Genomic DNA, 17,906 nt, shown 5'->3' on the forward strand with positions numbered 1-17,906 from the left:
TTGTATGGTTGTGTAGTTTAAACTTAGATCTACTGCAATGAATCAATCATGTTGTAAGGCTTTTATCCTTACATGATATCATTACAGTTTTTACAGAGGTCACTCTTAAGTTATACTTTATTATGTTTTGGCAGCTAGACACACAAGCAATGAGCATTTTAATGCAATGCAAAAATACTTAAAGATGTACAAACAGTGGCTCAGACATTTGTTTTTTTTGTTTTCTAGTACATGCTTAAACTTGAGCTTTCTTGTTGTCGAGGGGAACTTTCCGTCACGCTTAATTGATCCACAGTTTGTCTCCCATTCTTGTTTCACTTCCACTCTTCGATGATGCCAACTGCTCTAAAGCAGTCTTAAAGCACCACCATCTGGCTGACACGGCTGAATGACTATTGAGAGTGGGCAGTTTGTAAAAAAAGAAATAAAAACATCCATGGCAGTTAACCAATGTCCAAAAAAGGTAAGGCAGCTGAATAAAAAAGAAAGTGTATATCTGGGACTGTTAAACATTTATGAAACTAGAGTATAGTGAATGGAGGTTTGTACATATGTTCCCCTGTAGAGGACAAACACATTACCAGTCAAGCAATGATGAGGCAATCACAACAGATAAGCACAAAACTAAATGTAATATACAAAGAGTTAATGTTTACATTCCTGATACATCTGTTCAGAAAACAGGAAGTGCTGGGTGTTTGTAGCACGCTTTAAGATTTGGTGCTAGACAGCAAACTGTGTCACCATGGCTCTAATGATCAACTGAGAAACCCAAACGCAGTGTCTATATCACAAACCAGTGGGTGGGGAAGTTTTCAGTATGCAGAGTGTGAGTTTAACGAATAAAAAGTGGCATGTTGCTTTCCAGGGAACCAAGCTGGTAAAGCTTTTTGTCAACAGATTTTTATATCTTGTTTTTGTGTGTGTGCTTTCTGATTTTTTAAAAGTTGCTATTAAAGTAACGCCATTTCTCTGAAGCTGATATGTGAATAACATGAACGCAAGTTAAGAAGTTAAACCCACCAGCAAATGTTTGTCCCTTGACTTGCTGTATTATTATAATGAAACTTTAAAAAGACTCTTAGAAAAGCATAAAAAAAAGACACTAGTGCAGACTGATGATGATGACAGAGGCTGCTGGTCACTTTTCTTTGATTATCTGAAAGAACAAGAAAATACACATTTTTTAAAATTTGACTTTTAAAGATGCATTCATCAACAATATATGAAATTTAAGTTAAATTGTGATGTAAAGTGATGGGGTCACTTGCAGTAAGAAACCCACAGTGTTTTCACCTTTAAAGTGCAACTTGCAGGTTAAATTTTTTTAAAAATACATACATAACCTTGTCTGAAAATTCCCATATGAGAAGTTAATTCAGAATTTATTATGGTTTACATGACATAAGGGCACAAATTCAGAGGAAAAAGGAACTCTGCGTCCTTGACCCTGCCTCTGTCCAGTGCGCAGTAGTAGGTGGTAGTGAGTCTGAGCGGTAGTAAACTTGTGAGTTAGTATTTTTTCGGTTGTTAACAGTGCATTTCATCATTTGTGATTAGGTTAGTTAGTTTTCGTGCCTGGGTGTGTTTTGTGCAGGTGAAGAGGCGCGATTTCACAGCTTCATCTGTGACCAAAAACGCGGTGTGTGCAGTGCTCATTTTGGACAGGAGGATTATGTTCCTGGCCTGGGGGTCAGATTCTCCACCAGAGCCCAGAAGGCATCCACCTCCCTGCAGCACATACTCTCCACAGCTGAGGACATGGACTGGCAGTTCCCACACAAGCACCTATCATACAAAACATTATCAGGAAATCTTCATAACTCTCTCTCTCTCTCTCCCCTGCGGACGTCAATACACTGTAATGCGGAGTTATAACACACATAGCAAGATACGTGTGATACAAGCTGACATTTGCGCATTAGTTTCTGTTATGGGTAAGTAGCATTAGTTATCTAATACTGGCAGAACTATTGGTAGCTTTGTTATAACCTAATACGTGATGGCAAACTTAATGTTGTGATGTGAACACAGCGTTAGACATCGTTAGCTGTCGTTAGCTAACGTTGGTCGCTCACCAAGACACCTGCCCAGTTCTCCACTGGTTCTCCTCACACCACAGCTCTATTTCTCTCCTGTGGCTGTTATTTCTCCTAACCCTGATCTGTTCCTGGTCTCTTGGACGCCTAGCAGGCTCATAATTATAAGCCTGTGGGCCGTCATATGCATATGAATGTACATTTTCAACCTCTTCAGTCTCAAAACTAGTACTGGGATCCATGTTTATTAATGTTACACTCAATCGAACTTGGCCGGACTCCCTTATGCTACGTCACTTCTGGTTAGTGGGTTTTTTAGATGCAGAAGCAAAATTCTCTCAAAAAACGATCCCAAAAGTCACTGTAGTGTGTATGTGTTTTTGTTTTTTGTTTTAATCAAGTTTCTACATCATTTTCCTACACATTTATTCACTATGGTCTCCAACCTGCAAGTTGGGCTTTAACTCTGCAGCTTAGTGATGAGAGAAGAAGTTTTATCCCAACAAACAGCACTGCAATCTCATTACTACTTTTTGGAGATTCGAAGGTTTGTGAAATGGTGTGAGGACAACCACCTCATGTTGAATGCCGCTAAGACAGAGGAGATGGTGTTTGACCCAAGGGCAGTCGGCGACCACAGGCCAGTGGTCATTCACAACCAACCCATCGCTCATGTCCCATCATATAAATATCTGTGTCTTTGTTGACAGCTACCTAACCTAGAGAACACATGTTGATAGTCTCCGTAGAAGATTACAACAATGGCTGCATTTCTTACGTTGTCCGAGAGTTCATGGTGTTGATCAAAAATGTATGATCATTTTTGATCAGGCAGTTAAAACACAAACTGTTCCAGTTAATCCATAGTGTGTGGAAAATAATTGGTGTCAAAGAGCACATTTCCATGCAGACTATTTTCAAACTCTACGTCAAGCCAATAAGAGCATCATTGATTCCTCTCATGTTCTGCATACAGAGTACAAGCCGCTGCCCTCTGGAAGGAGATTAAGTGCCTCGTTGTGGATTGAACAGATTTAAAAATTTGTTCATACCTCTGTCTATAAAGCTGTTAAATAATTTTAGATAAAGCCAGAACTGGCACTGGATTATGAGGATTTGATGATTTGCATTGTTGTAGAGGTATTTTTAGCGTTTAATGCTATTTATTCATCTTTTTGTGGTTTTCTGTTATTGTATTATTATTGTTTTTATTGTTATTGTTATTGTATTATATTCTGTTATACTGATTTGTTTATGTACTGTGTTGTATGTTGTATATTTATGGCTGCAGCATGGGTGTAGAGCCCAAGACAAATTTCCTACTTTGTGGGACAGTAAAGGTTTTAGCTCCTTTTAGACCACAAACACAGAATAGTTAGTAGGTAAGGACAATCACGTTTCTCTCAGGAGTAAATCAAGAAATACACCCCTTTTACACTTGATCTAAATATAGATATCTTTGCTCTGGATGAGGATGAAACACATGTTAATGCAAGAGCGTAAATGCTCACAGGATGCAATGCAGTCAGCCTGGAGGAAGTGCAATCTGCACGATTTGACCACATTTCTAAGAAAAACGTTTCCCGAACAAATTTGAAAGACACCACTTCCACATTTTGGTGCTATCTCAAGTAAACTAGGCAACAAGCTGCAAATAAGCTCTCCTGTATAAACAGAGAAACACAGAGCTCATTGTTGACTTTGACCTTTGAAGGAAGAACATTTTATTTCTCTGTAGGGTCTTTTTTGTAGTTGTCAGACACTTCTAATAATATGAGCACGGCAGCAGCAAAAGCAAGCACTTTTATTGGAGGTAAATTAACTTTGCACAATCGCCCAGGGATTAGACTGCAGCCTTTTTCACCACTGTTGTCACGCAGACACAAAAATATGGGAAAATAAGTTCCAGGTTAAAAATACCTAAGTTTCCTTTTAAAGTGTTTAAAATCATCCAAAAGACATGGTACACTAATATTGCTCTGTGCTGCTGTGTGTGAGCAAGATTGTTTTTTGATTTCTTCTGCCCCCCCTGTGGTCAGGAGTGTATTAATGTAGCTTTATATTCTTTTTTTTTTTTTTTTTTTTTTTTTTTTTAAAAAAAGCATGTTGGAGTTAATTTTGATTCAACTGTGAGAACATCACACCCAATGACACCAACTCAACTTTCAGTTCTCACCTTGAGATTCTGCTCCTGATTACACCGAAGAAAAAGAAGAACAGAAAATAACAAAGTGTTATTTTTCAGAGATCTTATCAAAAAGCAGAAACAAAAATAAAGATGTTACTTCTGCAGAGATATGGGAGATGACTGTAAGACCAATGATGCATTGATGTGTGAATGTTTACCGTTTGAGCAGTATGGAACTAGTCGCCAAATTAGAATATCTAAAGATAAAAGTCCTTAAAATACCTCATGACTTTATTCACACTGTCCTGCTTATATTTCAGCTGTTTACTGCTCTTTGAAAATGTAATCCCTTACAAGCTGTACTCTTCTACCCTTACAGATTCCAGGCATATTAGTTACAAAATGTGTATCTGTAGTATCTCATGCACCCATTTTCATAAAAATCATAAGGTTTTCTCACCTGCGAGACAGTCTGGAAATCCGGTTCCACACACTGTGTGACCAATAGATAAATAAATAAATACATTAATCACACTTTCAATAGAGTGAAGGAAATGAAAATCACAGTAGCACTACAAACTGGATCTGATCTTCTCCTTACCTGCCTTCTTGATTTTGGAGCTCTGCAATACGTGTCCTTGAAGAGACAGAAAAAAAGGTCACTTCATTGAGGAGCACAGGAAAAAACTTATAAATAAAAAAGGGGTGAGAGGAAATACACCCCCTCTGTGTAAATGTCAATAACTGCTCATGTTATTGTCAATGTCAATGTCAGCTTTATTTATATAACACCTTTAAAACAGCCAACGGCCAACCAAAGTGCTTTACAGTTAAAATAAGCAAAAAAAAAAACAAAACACAAAAAACATTTATACAGTGAAATATACCAAAGGTAAAAGACCCAGTAGAGGTGACAAGTGAGTCTTAAGCAGTGATTTAAAAGTGGAGAGGCTATTCACAGTCCGCTCAGTCAACAGTAATGTGTTCCACAGAGTGGGAGCCGCGACTGCAAAGGCTCGATCTCCGTTAGTTTTTAAGAGTGATCGAGGAACATCCAAGACCATCTGATTCGCTGATCTGAGGGCTCTGGAGGGCTGATGCAACTTAATAAGGTCAGATAGGTATTCCGGAGCCAGCCCATTCAGAGACTTAAAAACAAATAAAAGAATCTTAAAATCAACTCTGTACCTAACTGGAAGTCAGTGAAGTGAAGAGAGCACCGGAGTTATATACTCGCGTTTCTTTGTCCCAGTTAAGAGACAAGCTGCTGCATTTTGAACCAGCTGCAGGCGGTTAAGCTCTGACTGCTCAATGCCGACATACAGGGAGTTGTAATAATCTAAGTGAGAGGTAATAAAAGCATGGATAACTTTTTCGAGGTCTTTCTGGTTTAGATAGGGTTTAACTATTGTTCTCCCTTTATATGCGACCCCTGGGGTCTATATTTAGGAAGCATGGTATTCCCTTTCACTGCTTTGCTGATGACGTGCAGGTGTATTTGCCGTTTAAGATTCCTTCCAAAGATTCCCTTCAGGCCGTGCTAAACTGCGTGAGTGACATGAAAACATGGATGGATTTAAACTTCTTAAAATTGAATGAAAACAAAACAGAGGTTGTCTTGTTTGGTCGCCCTGATCTGGTTAGGGTTAGTGACAACGAACAGGTCAACTCAATAGTCAAGTCTATTGAGTTGACCTGTTCATCTAGCTTAAAAGCACCATCAATAATCACACCAAGATTTCTAGCATGGGATCCCATGTAAGGTGCTAGTGGGCCCAGGGAGCTGGCAAGGACCTGAACCAGATCAGGGCGACCGAACAGGACAACCTCTGTTTTGTTTTCAATCAATTTTAAGAAGTTTAAATCCATCCATGTTTTCATGTCACTTACGCAGTTTAGCACGGCCTGAAGGGAATCTTTGGAAGGAATCTTAAACGGCAAATATACCTGCACGTCATCAGCAAAGCAGTGAAAGGGAATACCATGCTTCCTAAATATAGACCCCAGGGGTCGCACATAAAGGGAAAACAATAGGGGGCCCAGAACTGACCCCAGGGGGACCCCGCAGGTCAGAGGGGCCACTGAGGAGAAAAACTGCCCCATAAGAACAGAAAAGGATCTGTCCGAGAGGTACGATTTAAACCAACTTAAAACAGTGCCTTTTATACCTACACAATGCTCTAGGCGTGACAGGAGAATTGTGTGATCCAGTCTGTCAAACACCTCTGCCAGGTCCAGAACTGAAACCAAAAACCAGACTGAAACCGTCCACAAACGCTGGCCCCTTTTAAAAATTCTTGGATTTGGTTGAAAACGACTTTCTCTAAAACCTTGGATATAAAAGGAGGTTTGGAAATTGGCGGAGGATGGAACACATCCAGAGCTGAGACACATATTTATAAGTTTTAAAATAAAAGACTCAACTGAACTGAAAACCTCTTTAAACAAACGGGATGAAATGCTGTCAGTTGGGCAGTTAGCAGGGCGTAAGTGTTCAACTACTTCAGTGAGTTGAGAGAGTGAAACGGGCTCAAACTGGTGAAAAACAGCTGAGCTTGCTGTGGGAACTAAGGGGACCTGAGCAGACTGAGGGAGTGGGGATCTACGAGCAGAAATCTTATCAATAAAAATTTGCAGAAAATCCTCGCACAGAGAAGAAGAAGGCTCAATACAGACAGGATCACAAGGATTCACCAGTGAGTCAAATACATTAAAAAGAACCTGAGGCTTGTGAGCATTTGTGGAAACAAGTGAGGAAAAATATTCAGTTTTAGCAGCTTTAACAGCCTGCTGATATGTTAGAAGAGAATCACATAGGAGATCCCTAGCAATCTGGAGTTTGTAGTGTAAGTCTGTATTGAACTCACTTGTATTTCTTCGCCATGAGAATGCAGAAGACTGCAAAGATCACAGCTGTGCCAATCGCCGCCACTGTGGGAATGATGATGTGGTTGTAGTTTTCTGTACCTGCAAACAGACGGAGCCACATATAAAGGACATAGTTCCTTTTATATTACACATAATGGGAAGGGGACATATTAAGAACATCCTCAAAATTCAGCAACAAAGTGAAAATGATCTCACGTTTCACATAGAGTGTCAGTGTTGTAAAGGACGTCTTCCCTCCATTAAATTGTGCTGTGCATTTGATCTCAGTGTGGTCGTCCTTCTCCTTGGGAATGATGGTCAGGATGGACTGTGCCTCCCAGTTGCCAGGGTGAGTTTCTTTGTGGACCTCAGTTGCGTCATTGGCAGTGCCTCTATTCCATGTGAGTTTAGGCACATGGGAGGGGCAGGTATGGGTGACCGAGCAGGTGACAGTGTAGGGATGTCCTTCAATGGCTGTCTTTGGGTGAGTCAGTGTAGGTTTTGGAGGATCAGCTACAAATGGAAAATAAAGGAAAATGCAGATAATAAGAAAGAGATAAATCCTGTTTCTACAACGAAAATTGGCGGAGGTTTATGAAATTTTGGAAAGTTGATGACATACGGAGCATTCTGAACTTGACACAATCCTCCACAAAGGAGAACTTGTCGTCGGTTTTTGTCTCTGTCAGTGCCTGTTCTATCCGGAAGCAGAAAGGGCCATTGTCATGATCTTTAACGTCCATCATTTCTAAGGTGCAGTTGCTCTGACCCAGATGTCCCAACAACCGTGTGCGGCCCCTGAAGTTTTCCAAAACCTGCGTTTGATCCTCGTAATAGATGCGTTCATTTCGATCATTTGAACGATGCCAGATCCCTCTGAGTCTGGAGGTGGGCAGGTTTCCTTTAGGATGGGTGAATGAACACGGCACCACAATGCAGGAACTGACCAGAGCGTCGAGACTTTTTACAACATTCGCCTTCCATTCTTCAGCGAACACAGGACTGCTGAGAGCTGAAAGAAAGTGATGGAAGTGACAAAGAATGATATGACTTCTCCTTGATAGATTTTTTAGGTAGGGTGTATGTTAGAATGAGACTGGATACAAAGAGGTGACTAACAGGGGTGGGCAAGAGCATCTGTGGATCCGTGTTAACAGCTCATGTGGGGCCCTTAACACAGTGTTGCTTGTTTATGAGGGCACTGGCATGGAGACTTTAAGGGGTGAAAGAAATATATACTGTATATGCAAATTTAAGCAGTCACATATATGTCAATACTTGCTTGGCAAAGCCCCAAAATTAACATATTTTAATCCAAAAACATTACATTATTGTTGCACACGAGTAAAGCATTGAATAGAGATACCAATAGATGTCATTAGAAATCAATTAAGTGTTTTATTCCCAAATTTTCAGACACTTTTACCAAGTCCATAGCATCAAAATTTGCCATGATAGGTCATTAAATTATAAGCTATGTGTTAACGTACATTTTTCAACATGTAACACTCGGACATCAGAGTTTCACTCTTGTGAATTTGCCACAACTTTTCATGTTCCACTGATCCGTGTTTACTTCCTGTCAACTACTGAGTTAACAAATATTCATACACTTTGACCCATGTATAATGTTTATGTTGTCAAGTTTGAAAGAGTCTATATATATTTTTGCGTGTCAGTCTGGGACTCTTGGGAGAGTGGGGCCCGTTTCAGATGAAAAGAGTGAAACAAAGCGAAGTCCGAACATCGTGACTAATTATCTTACCTGCCAGAAACAGGCAGAATATCATCATCTTACTGTTTTGGTCCATATAGTTCTCTGAGGTGTCGTTGGTGTAAAACACTGTGGGATGTTAAAATGAAAAGAAAAAACAGTTGCAAATTACAATATAACTGCAAAACAGAACTTGATAGTGTATTTATATGACAAATATTAGCATTATTCTATACAATATACAGTACACGGTTACACTACCATTCAGATATTTCACTTGTTATATTGACGCTTTTCTTCTTTCATTTAACAGAAATTAAAATATATAATACAGACACCAAACGACTCATTTACATCAGACGCAGTTTGGGCCCCAAAAGAAAAAAATAATTAAATGATTTGTCCTCACAGATAATACTGATTGAATCTTGTTCCTCCTCAAATACCCTTTGATTTAAATTTTATTTTCCAGTCCAGAAAAGCTCGGATGACCCTCGACCATTACTGAGCCGTAAAGGTGCAGTTGTGCTCTAAATATTTTTGGGGAAAAATTCCCTTGGTTTTAAACAGTTTTAACCGTTTGAAACCTAAGCCAATTGATGTTTTTTAAAACAAGAAATGACCCAAATATTAGCATGATATTCGTAAAAAGTTACAAAAAAGTAAAACAACGAAAACAGAAAATGACCCTCTGTAACCTTATTTTAAATGTATAAATATGATAACTTTTTTATTTTACCCTAGTTTTCTTTCTCTCTCTCAGCCAACTTCTTGACATCTTTTAATACTTTCTTGCAGTTTGCAGGATATGTTATGCCAAACTGCTGAGTGCCTTTTGATTTTTTTTTTTTTTTAAAAGAATTTGCTCAGGTATCAGAAATACTTGTGGAAGGTGTCTGAAAGCAACACTAGAAAAGTGACGGTGCTCCAGGTTTTAAAGGGTTAAACTGTGATTTGTCAGTCCACGTTCAGCTGACACTGCCTTATCCATTTCTAACAGTAATAACCCATGGTTAATTTTATATTTCTATTGAGAAGTTTTAAGTTGTTGCTGTTCCTACTGAAATCTGCATACATTTTGATGCTGAGGTTTCAATTCCTTTTAGAAATGCTTGCTGATATCTTCACTTTTTAATAAACTGCTGCTCAGAGGTTTCTTTGTCTCTTATGAAATAAGGCTGCCAATAACAGAGAAACCCTAACCTTTATCACACCAAAATAACCCCCAAAAATCCCAGCAGCACATCAGAAACTCCAAAATGAACTCCCAAATACAATATTCTAAACAAATGTACTGAGCCCACATTTATTGGATATTCTACATTATTTAAAGTAAATTTATTTTATTAATTTCAGCAATTTAATTTAGCGTTGTCAGATTCTTACCTGATTTTGCTATCTGGCAGATCACGGCTGTTTGTATCTGCTACCCTGGAGGTCAGAACGTTGAGACATGAACTGTAGGGGCAACAAAATGTAGGCAGATCTACAAAGAAAGCCCCCTTTTGCTTTTGTAGAGGCAGTGTCAGTGGAGTTGGTGTTGAAAGCAGGGTGTGGTCACTTCTTAATGTGCACAACAACACAGATAAAATGAGGAAACTGCTTCTTTGATTGTGTGAGTTTCTTTGTTGTTTATTTTTATTAACTTTCATGAGGCCTTAGGTTAAAAGATAAAATCTCACAAAGGATCCTGTTTTTTTTTACTATTATTATTATTATTATTGTTGTTATTATTATTATTATTATTATTATTATTATTATTATTATTATTATTAAGACAAAAGCACACAAGCCAAGTATGTGTTATTCTGGCTCTACTACAGCATACTGGTTTTAAAATGGGCTGATTGAGTAAAGCTGGAATGTTTAAGTGAATTTTAGCTTCAAAGTCACACACACTGTGTGTGTGTGTTTGTATGTGGGGGTGGGAGGGGCGGGTTTTCAAAGCTTCAAAGTCACACACACTGTGTGTGTGTGTTTATATGTGGGGGTGGGAGGGGCGGGTTTTCAATATGTATGTATTATTTTTGTTTGTTTTTATTCTGTGAAGCACTTTGTGCTGCATTTTTAATGTATGAAAAGTGCTATACAAATAAAGTTTGATTGATTGATTGATTGATTGATTGAAGTCTGACCCTACCATCTGAATGTGGCAGCAGAAATCAAGACTCATCAGACCAGACAATGTTTTCTAATCTTCTATTAGAAAACACACAGGAAACCGAGGCTACAGTTCACACAGGCTCACCAAAAGTTTCCTGTTGTTAGCTGACAGGAGTGGCACCTGGTGTGGTATCTGCTGCATCTGCTTCAAGGTTTGATGTGTTGTTGGTTCAGAGATGGTCTTCTGCAGACCTTGGTTGTTTTTTAGTTACTGTTGCCTTTCTATCAAAGGTTCTTTAAAGGTGTTCTGACATATAGACATACAGAACTACAACTGAGAACGATCTATGAATGAGGAAAAACATTCCTCAAACATATTTTAACCCCATTTATAGAGGTAGTAACACATTCTGATAGCTCTATCTCTACCGTCGGATCTTTCTGAGCAGGTAGCTCTATTTGTCCAAGCACTGGGTCTCAAAGTCTCAGCAGTCTGGTCAAATTTAAGAACATTTTATTTTCACCACTAGATGCCGCCAGAAACTGCTGACTGGCCCTTTAAACTAATCTGTTGGTGCTAATTTCTTTGCACAAAGATTTAAAAAGCTACATACTAGGGTATGCAGCTAGGTTGTTAGCTAGCTATTTATGACTAGTAGCCTACTTTATCAATTTATATTAGATACTGTATTGTGCTAGACCCAGTGTCCTTTTCTGTCTTTGAGCCCCTGCCTCTCTATTAGTCTGTACACAGCCCTGGGAGTAATTTATTGTAGTTTGGCTGTTGATTTTGCCTGCTTATCAACATGGTGAACAGCTGGAGCCACAGCTGTAAGACACAGCCCACGGAGGCAGTTAAACAGTCTCAAGGCACCAGCATCTGAACTAGAGGGTGACACGGGAGTGGATTTTCCGTCCCATCCCATCCCACTCCCACAAGAATGACTCCCGTCCCATCCCGCTCCTGTGATGTGTTTCGGTTACAGTAAAAAAAAAAAAACAAACAAAAAAAACATATATATATATATACAGTACAGGCCAAAAGTTTGGACACACCTTCTCATTCTATGCGTTTTCTTTATTTTCATGACTATTTACATTGTAGATTCTCACTGAAGGCATCAAAACTATGAATGAACACATGTGGAGTTATGTACTTAACAAAAAAAGGTGAAATAACTGAAAACATGTTTTATATTCTAGTTTCTTCAAAATAGCCACCCTTTGCTCTGATTACTGCTTTGCACACTCTTGGCATTCTCTCCATGAGCTTCAAGAGGTAGTCACCTGAAATGGTTTTCCAACAGTCTTGAAGGAGTTCCCAGAGGTGTTTAGCACTTGTTGGCCCCTTTGCCTTCACTCTGCGGTCCAGCTCACCCCAAACCATCTCGATTGGGTTCAGGTCCGGTGACTGTGGAGGCCAGGTCATCTGCCGCAGCACTCCATCACTCTCCTTCTTGGTCAAATAGCCCTTACACAGCCTGGAGGTGTGTTTGGGGTCATTGTCCTGTTGAAAAATAAATGATTGTCCAACTAAACGCAAACCAGATGGGATGGCATGTCGCTGCAGGATGCTGTGGTAGCCATGCTGGTTCAGTGTGCCTTCAATTTTGAATAAATCCCCAACAGTGTCACCAGCAAAACACCCCCACACCATCACACCTCCTCCTCCATGCTTCACAGTGGGAACCAGGCATGTGGAATCCATCCGTTCACCTTTTCTGCGTCTCACAAAGACACGGCGGTTGGAACCAAAGATCTCAAATTTGGACTCATCAGACCAAAGCACAGATTTCCACTGGTCTAATGTCCATTCCTTGTGTTTCTTGGCCCAAACAAATCTCTTCTGCTTGTTGCCTCTCCTTAGCAGTGGTTTCCTAGCAGCTATTTGACCATGAAGGCCTGATTCGCACAGTCTCCTCTTAACAGTTGTTCTAGAGATGGGTCTGCTGCTAGAACTCTGTGTGGCATTCATCTGGTCTCTGATCTGAGCTGCTGTTAACTTGCCATTTCTGAGGCTGGTGACTCGGATGAACTTATCCTCAGAAGCAGAGGTGACTCTTGGTCTTCCTTTCCTGGGTCGGTCCTCATGTGTGCCAGTTTCGTTGTAGCGCTTGATGGTTTTTGCGACTCCACTTGGGGACACATTTAAAGTTTTTGCAATTTTCCGGACTGACTGACCTTCATTTCTTAAAGTAATGATGGCCACTCGTTTTTCTTTAGTTAGCTGATTGGTTCTTGCCATAATATGAATTTTAACAGTTGTCCAATAGGGCTGTCGGCTGTGTATTAACCTGACTTCTGCACAACACAACTGATGGTCCCAACCCCATTGATAGAGCAAGAAATTCCACTAATTAACCCTGATAAGGCACACCTGTGAAGTGGAAACCATTTCAGGTGACTACCTCTTGAAGCTCATCGAGAGAATGCCAAGAGTGTGCAAAGCAGTAATCAGAGCAAAGGGTGGCTATTTTGAAGAAACTAGAATATAAAACATGTTTTCAGTTATTTCACCTTTTTTTGTTAAGTACATAACTCCACGTGTTCATTCATAGTTTTGATGCCTTCAGTGAGAATCTACAATGTAAATAGTCATGAAAATAAAGAAAACGCATTGAATGAGAAGGTGTGTCCAAACTTTTGGCCTGTACTGTATATATACACATATACACACACACACATATATATATATATATATATATATTACATGGATCACATGCCTACCTTAGTTGAATATAAACCCAAATATGACATCTAATGTTGTGTTTTGATGTTTATTGCCTAATTATTTTAACATTCACTCCACCTTGACGCTGTTCAGAATGATAAACACATTTGATTTCTGATGTGGTCAGACAACACGTCATAAGAACCAGTTCTGAGAGAGAAAATGTAGTTAAAATATTGCAGTGGAAGTAGTGTTTGGTTCCTCTGACTGATATTATTATATATGGCATCATTAGATTATTGTTAGAGCAGCATATACTGTTGTAGCAGGTGTGCAGTGAAGTTGGTCGTATTCGCTCTTTTTGTTGAGATGGTTTTAGAACAAACCCAGAACACCGGCTCATCCAAATTACTGGGCTGCCCTCTGTCATTTGGTTTAAATCCAAAACACTCCCACACAGGGGCCGTGGTGTTTGGTTTAGGAACAAGTTCCCTGTCTTTCTCTTACGCTCAACTCTCTGTTTTCTTCTTCTTCCTCGTCTCCCCCTCACAAGACCGCACTGTGTGTGTGTGTGTGTGTGTGTGTGTGTGTGTGTGGGTAGCCCATAGCCCCGCCTCCCCCACAGAGACAAAGACACTCGATGACAAGAGTTTTCCCTCCGTTCATTACGCTAATGAACCAACTCACCTGGCTGCCAGACGATGCACGGCAGTGAACGCTCTTGTCGTCCAGTCTCTTTGGTGGAGAGAGACGAGGAAAACAAACACGCATGAATATGGCAATTACTCCCTTTTAATTTACCATGCAAATCTCGCATATCGCGACAGGCCTAATATGATTCCCAGTCTCGCCCGCTCCCGTTGACTTTTTTTCCCATCCCGTCAACATTTTGCACACAATGCACATCATTTTCTTTTTACCCTAATAATCTCTGTAGAATTATCAGGCTATTGTGTCTGTCAGAGACTTGCGCGGACTTGAATTTCAAGAGGTAGTGACGCATAGCAACTAAAAGATTTTGTGTCTTACATTAATATTGCCTCTTTATACGCTCAGTAACCACACCCCATTGTTTATCTTAAATCAAAGAGAAGCTTCAAAGAAAACATTACTAATTATTGGGAGGGCTTTTTCTTTCTTAATGTAACGGGTGATTCAGCCCCCCTCCCCTCCCCATTCATTTTTAGTAAGTGCCTTATCACTTGAAGTGCTAAGCATATTCAGAGAAGAATTGACATTTCATAGTTTTTTTTAAATGTACAGAAACATGTTCATCTACTCTCTGTTCCTTATTCTGTGCAACAGAGGTGTGGAGGGGAACACGAGGGTAGCAAACTTGTCTAATACAGGACAGATGTGAAGAGAAGATTCTCGGAAGAGGGAGGGACTGACGAAACTGGTGGAAGACAGGTGTGACAGAAAACAGGTGGGAAAACACACAAAGACAGGAGGTAAAACCAGACAGAACACATGCAGAGAATCTACAAAATAAAACACAAAAGAGCTTAAACACAAATGAATAACATAAAACAAGGAAGAGCACAAACAGACAAAACAAAGTCCATAAGATGACAAAATATAATCAAAAACCCAGGATCATGACATCCCTAAGCTTTTCTGTTTGTCACGGCAACCTCCTCTATGTTTGCATGGAAGAATTACTCCTGTTGTGTGATATTAAATTTAGTTTTCACCGTCTACCAGTCACGCAGTCAGTAGAGTCTCAGCATCAGCTACAGTTACGACTGAGCTACAGCAGCACGGCAAGCAGCATTAGCAGTGTCCCGGTACATAGCATGAGCATAGACTGTATAAGAGCATGAGCAGCTGGCTTCTCCTCAGCTGTATCCCGGGAGCAGCGTTAGCAGCAAAGAAGCCGGACTTGCTTGAACGGTCCGCTGGAAAACCGAAGATCAAGGATGCGGCGACGCAGCCCTGCCACGGCAGCCGCCCGTGGGCAAACAAATCAGTCTCCAGCGTGCCGCTGTCCAGCAACCTCAAATCTGTAGGAGACGGGTGGCGGACATGATTCGCGGCAGTATTTTGAATTTGAGTGCAGTAACCATTTTGGCCACATTCTTACATACAGCGCCTTTAAATTTCCACCAATGAAAACTCAAATATTGATGAACTGCTTGATGGCAGGTGAATAAGCAGAGGGCGCTGATGAGCCAGTTGCAAGCAGGTGTGTGCGATGAGGAAAACTGGGAACCTGGAGAATCAGGAGGACCACGTCCATGCCAAATACACAGAGGGTGCTTCTCAAAGTCAAGGAAGGATCCTCACACAGCCGAATTTGAAGGACACTATGTCATCGAACCCCGCTGAAGGACTGTTCCAATGTCAAGGATCCTCACTGAGGACTGAGTCCTTCTTTCAGAGAAATTCAGCGGAGCTTGGCAGGATTTAGATAAATATGTCCCACATACTCTTACGTATGATCCAGAAATACATCTTCCTGACAGTAACATGACTCTGAAAATGCTGCTCACATTTGCTCAAATTATACAACTTTAGAGAGTGCCAAAATTGACCTATGGCTAAGCCACGCCCCCTCCACTCACTCGGACAAGATATGAACATGCAGTGACTGGCTGTTATGGTAGGTGTCACAGTGCACGGCATTTCATAGGAGGGAATTGAGACATAACGATCAGATGTCATTGAGAAGTAACCAAAAGGGCCTAAACTACGCATTGGAGGGATATATTAATCATTTTATTGTTGCAAAGGTCAATGAAAAGCTTAAATTACAAGCCAAAATTTACAGGTCCAAGTGTAAACGAGAGTGTCTCTCTGTTAATTTGGTACTACAGTATTTACATTGAATCATTCAGCATAACGTTTGCCAACCTTTGTTATCTCTGCAATTACAGATAAGTTAATGAAGCTAAGTTAAAGATAACTTTATATTTCTTTCCAGCAAAGTGACAATATGTTGCCTCAAACACAATGTTGACTTACCTTAGAACAGATGTAGACATCATTGTTAATCTTATTCACGTTGAGCTGATGTTGTGGTCTAACGCACCACTTTATCCAAAGGAGACACTTTTCTCTGTTGAGATGTGGTTTAAGAAATGGTAAAAAAAATACACCTCGTCGCCCAGCCTTGTGTTGGAGTTGCATGTACCCCATGCACACCGTTTGACCATTTTTAAACTTCAAATCTCAGAAAAAGCTCATAAAACTGGACAAAACTGACTTTCTGTAATGCATTTCAATGAACATCCAGGCAGGAATGTCCGAGTGTATAGGAATGGCTATACACACTGTGATTGGCTCATTGCGTTTGGGGGCGGGGTTTAGCCATAGGTCAATCATCACAGTACCATTACAAGCCCTCAGTCTGCTCAGGGTTGATGTTAACCTGGGGACACTCGTTAGCCTGTTCTAATGTGTAGCTATTGTCTAAATACGATTTATATCCAGGTATCTGTTTAAAGAGATATAACAGATTGTTATCTCTATCTGTCTCAAGTTTCTAACTCCAGCTGTAAACAAAGAGCTGCTGACAGAAGAGGAAGTCTTGGCCCGGTTATCCATTGGCTACACTGAATCTCCTGAAATATTACCCATTAGCCCCCAGAGTTTTCATTGTTGTCAGACTATAGCAGATGGATCCAAGATTGCTGCTACATTAATGTGTACGTTGCATTTTACTGCTGTAGATGTTAAGCTTGAGTAAATTGTACTGTCGTGTAGTTTAAACTTAGATCTACTGCAATGAATCAATCATGTTGAAAGTTTGCCTCTGTGATGAAGTGCAGTAGAAGTAGACAGTTGCATAAATTGGAAAAACTCAAGTGAAGTACAAGATATAGATGGATGTAGACTGTGCATAGAAGCCTGCCATTGGTCGCCTTATTTGGACAGAATTCTCCTCCCCACCCACTGTCTTTGACACTTAGTTGCAAGGGTGCTGTTGCTGCATCCTGGGCTCAGCGCTGCCCAAGATGACTGTGATTGGTTTAAAGAAATACAGACAACCCAGAGCCTTTTTTTTCCCTCAGTGCTGACCTGTGACAGGTGTAGCCCTTTTTCCAGAAGTTGCACAGTGCCAAAACAAAGTTTGGAGATAGGTCTGTCTATGCAAGACTAAATTCTCACAGATGCACAAGGAGAAACCTCATATTTCTCCAGGCTTTTATCCTTACATGATATCATTACAGTTTTTACAAAGGTCACTCTTAAGTTATACTTTATTATGCTCTGGCAGCTAGACACACAAGCAATGAGCATTTTAATGCAACAATTCCCATATCAACGACAATGAAGTTATAAAACACACGTACAGATGCAGCCATCTGGGTCTGTGGCTGAAATGAGGACGTCAGTTTTAGCTTACTGCCACTGTACAAAGACACCACCCCCTGTGTTCTA

General features: G+C 40.2%; 1 protein-coding gene across 5 annotated transcripts in view; it reads right to left on the reverse strand.

Annotated features, from left to right (window-relative positions):
* Positions 1-10,282, reverse strand: part of LOC117265667 (myeloid cell surface antigen CD33-like) — a 29,172-nt gene extending 18,890 nt beyond the window's left edge. The window contains exons 1-9 of one of the 5 annotated variants that reach the window (XM_033640290.2): positions 10,136-10,282; positions 8,801-8,878; positions 7,658-8,047; positions 7,252-7,548; positions 7,035-7,134; positions 4,769-4,804; positions 4,628-4,660; positions 4,216-4,230; positions 100-1,159 (exon numbers count right to left, since the gene is read on the reverse strand). In XM_033640290.2, coding sequence (XP_033496181.2) covers positions 1,156-1,159; positions 4,216-4,230; positions 4,628-4,660; positions 4,769-4,804; positions 7,035-7,134; positions 7,252-7,548; positions 7,658-8,047; positions 8,801-8,846 — 921 coding nt within the window. In that variant the 5' untranslated portion in view covers positions 8,847-8,878; positions 10,136-10,282 and the 3' untranslated portion in view covers positions 100-1,155. Of the gene's footprint in view, positions 1-99; positions 1,160-4,215; positions 4,231-4,627; positions 4,661-4,768; positions 4,805-7,034; positions 7,135-7,251; positions 7,549-7,657; positions 8,048-8,800; positions 8,879-10,135 lie in introns of those variants that run through there. The other 4 variants (XM_078171854.1, XM_078171853.1, XM_078171852.1 and 1 more) reach the window with 4 other exon arrangements.
* Between the last annotated feature and the right edge of the window lie 7,624 nt (positions 10,283-17,906).

The sequence above is a fragment of the Epinephelus lanceolatus genome, chromosome 10 (assembly GCF_041903045.1).
Source record: "Epinephelus lanceolatus isolate andai-2023 chromosome 10, ASM4190304v1, whole genome shotgun sequence".
Lineage (NCBI taxonomy): Eukaryota > Metazoa > Chordata > Actinopteri > Perciformes > Serranidae > Epinephelus > Epinephelus lanceolatus.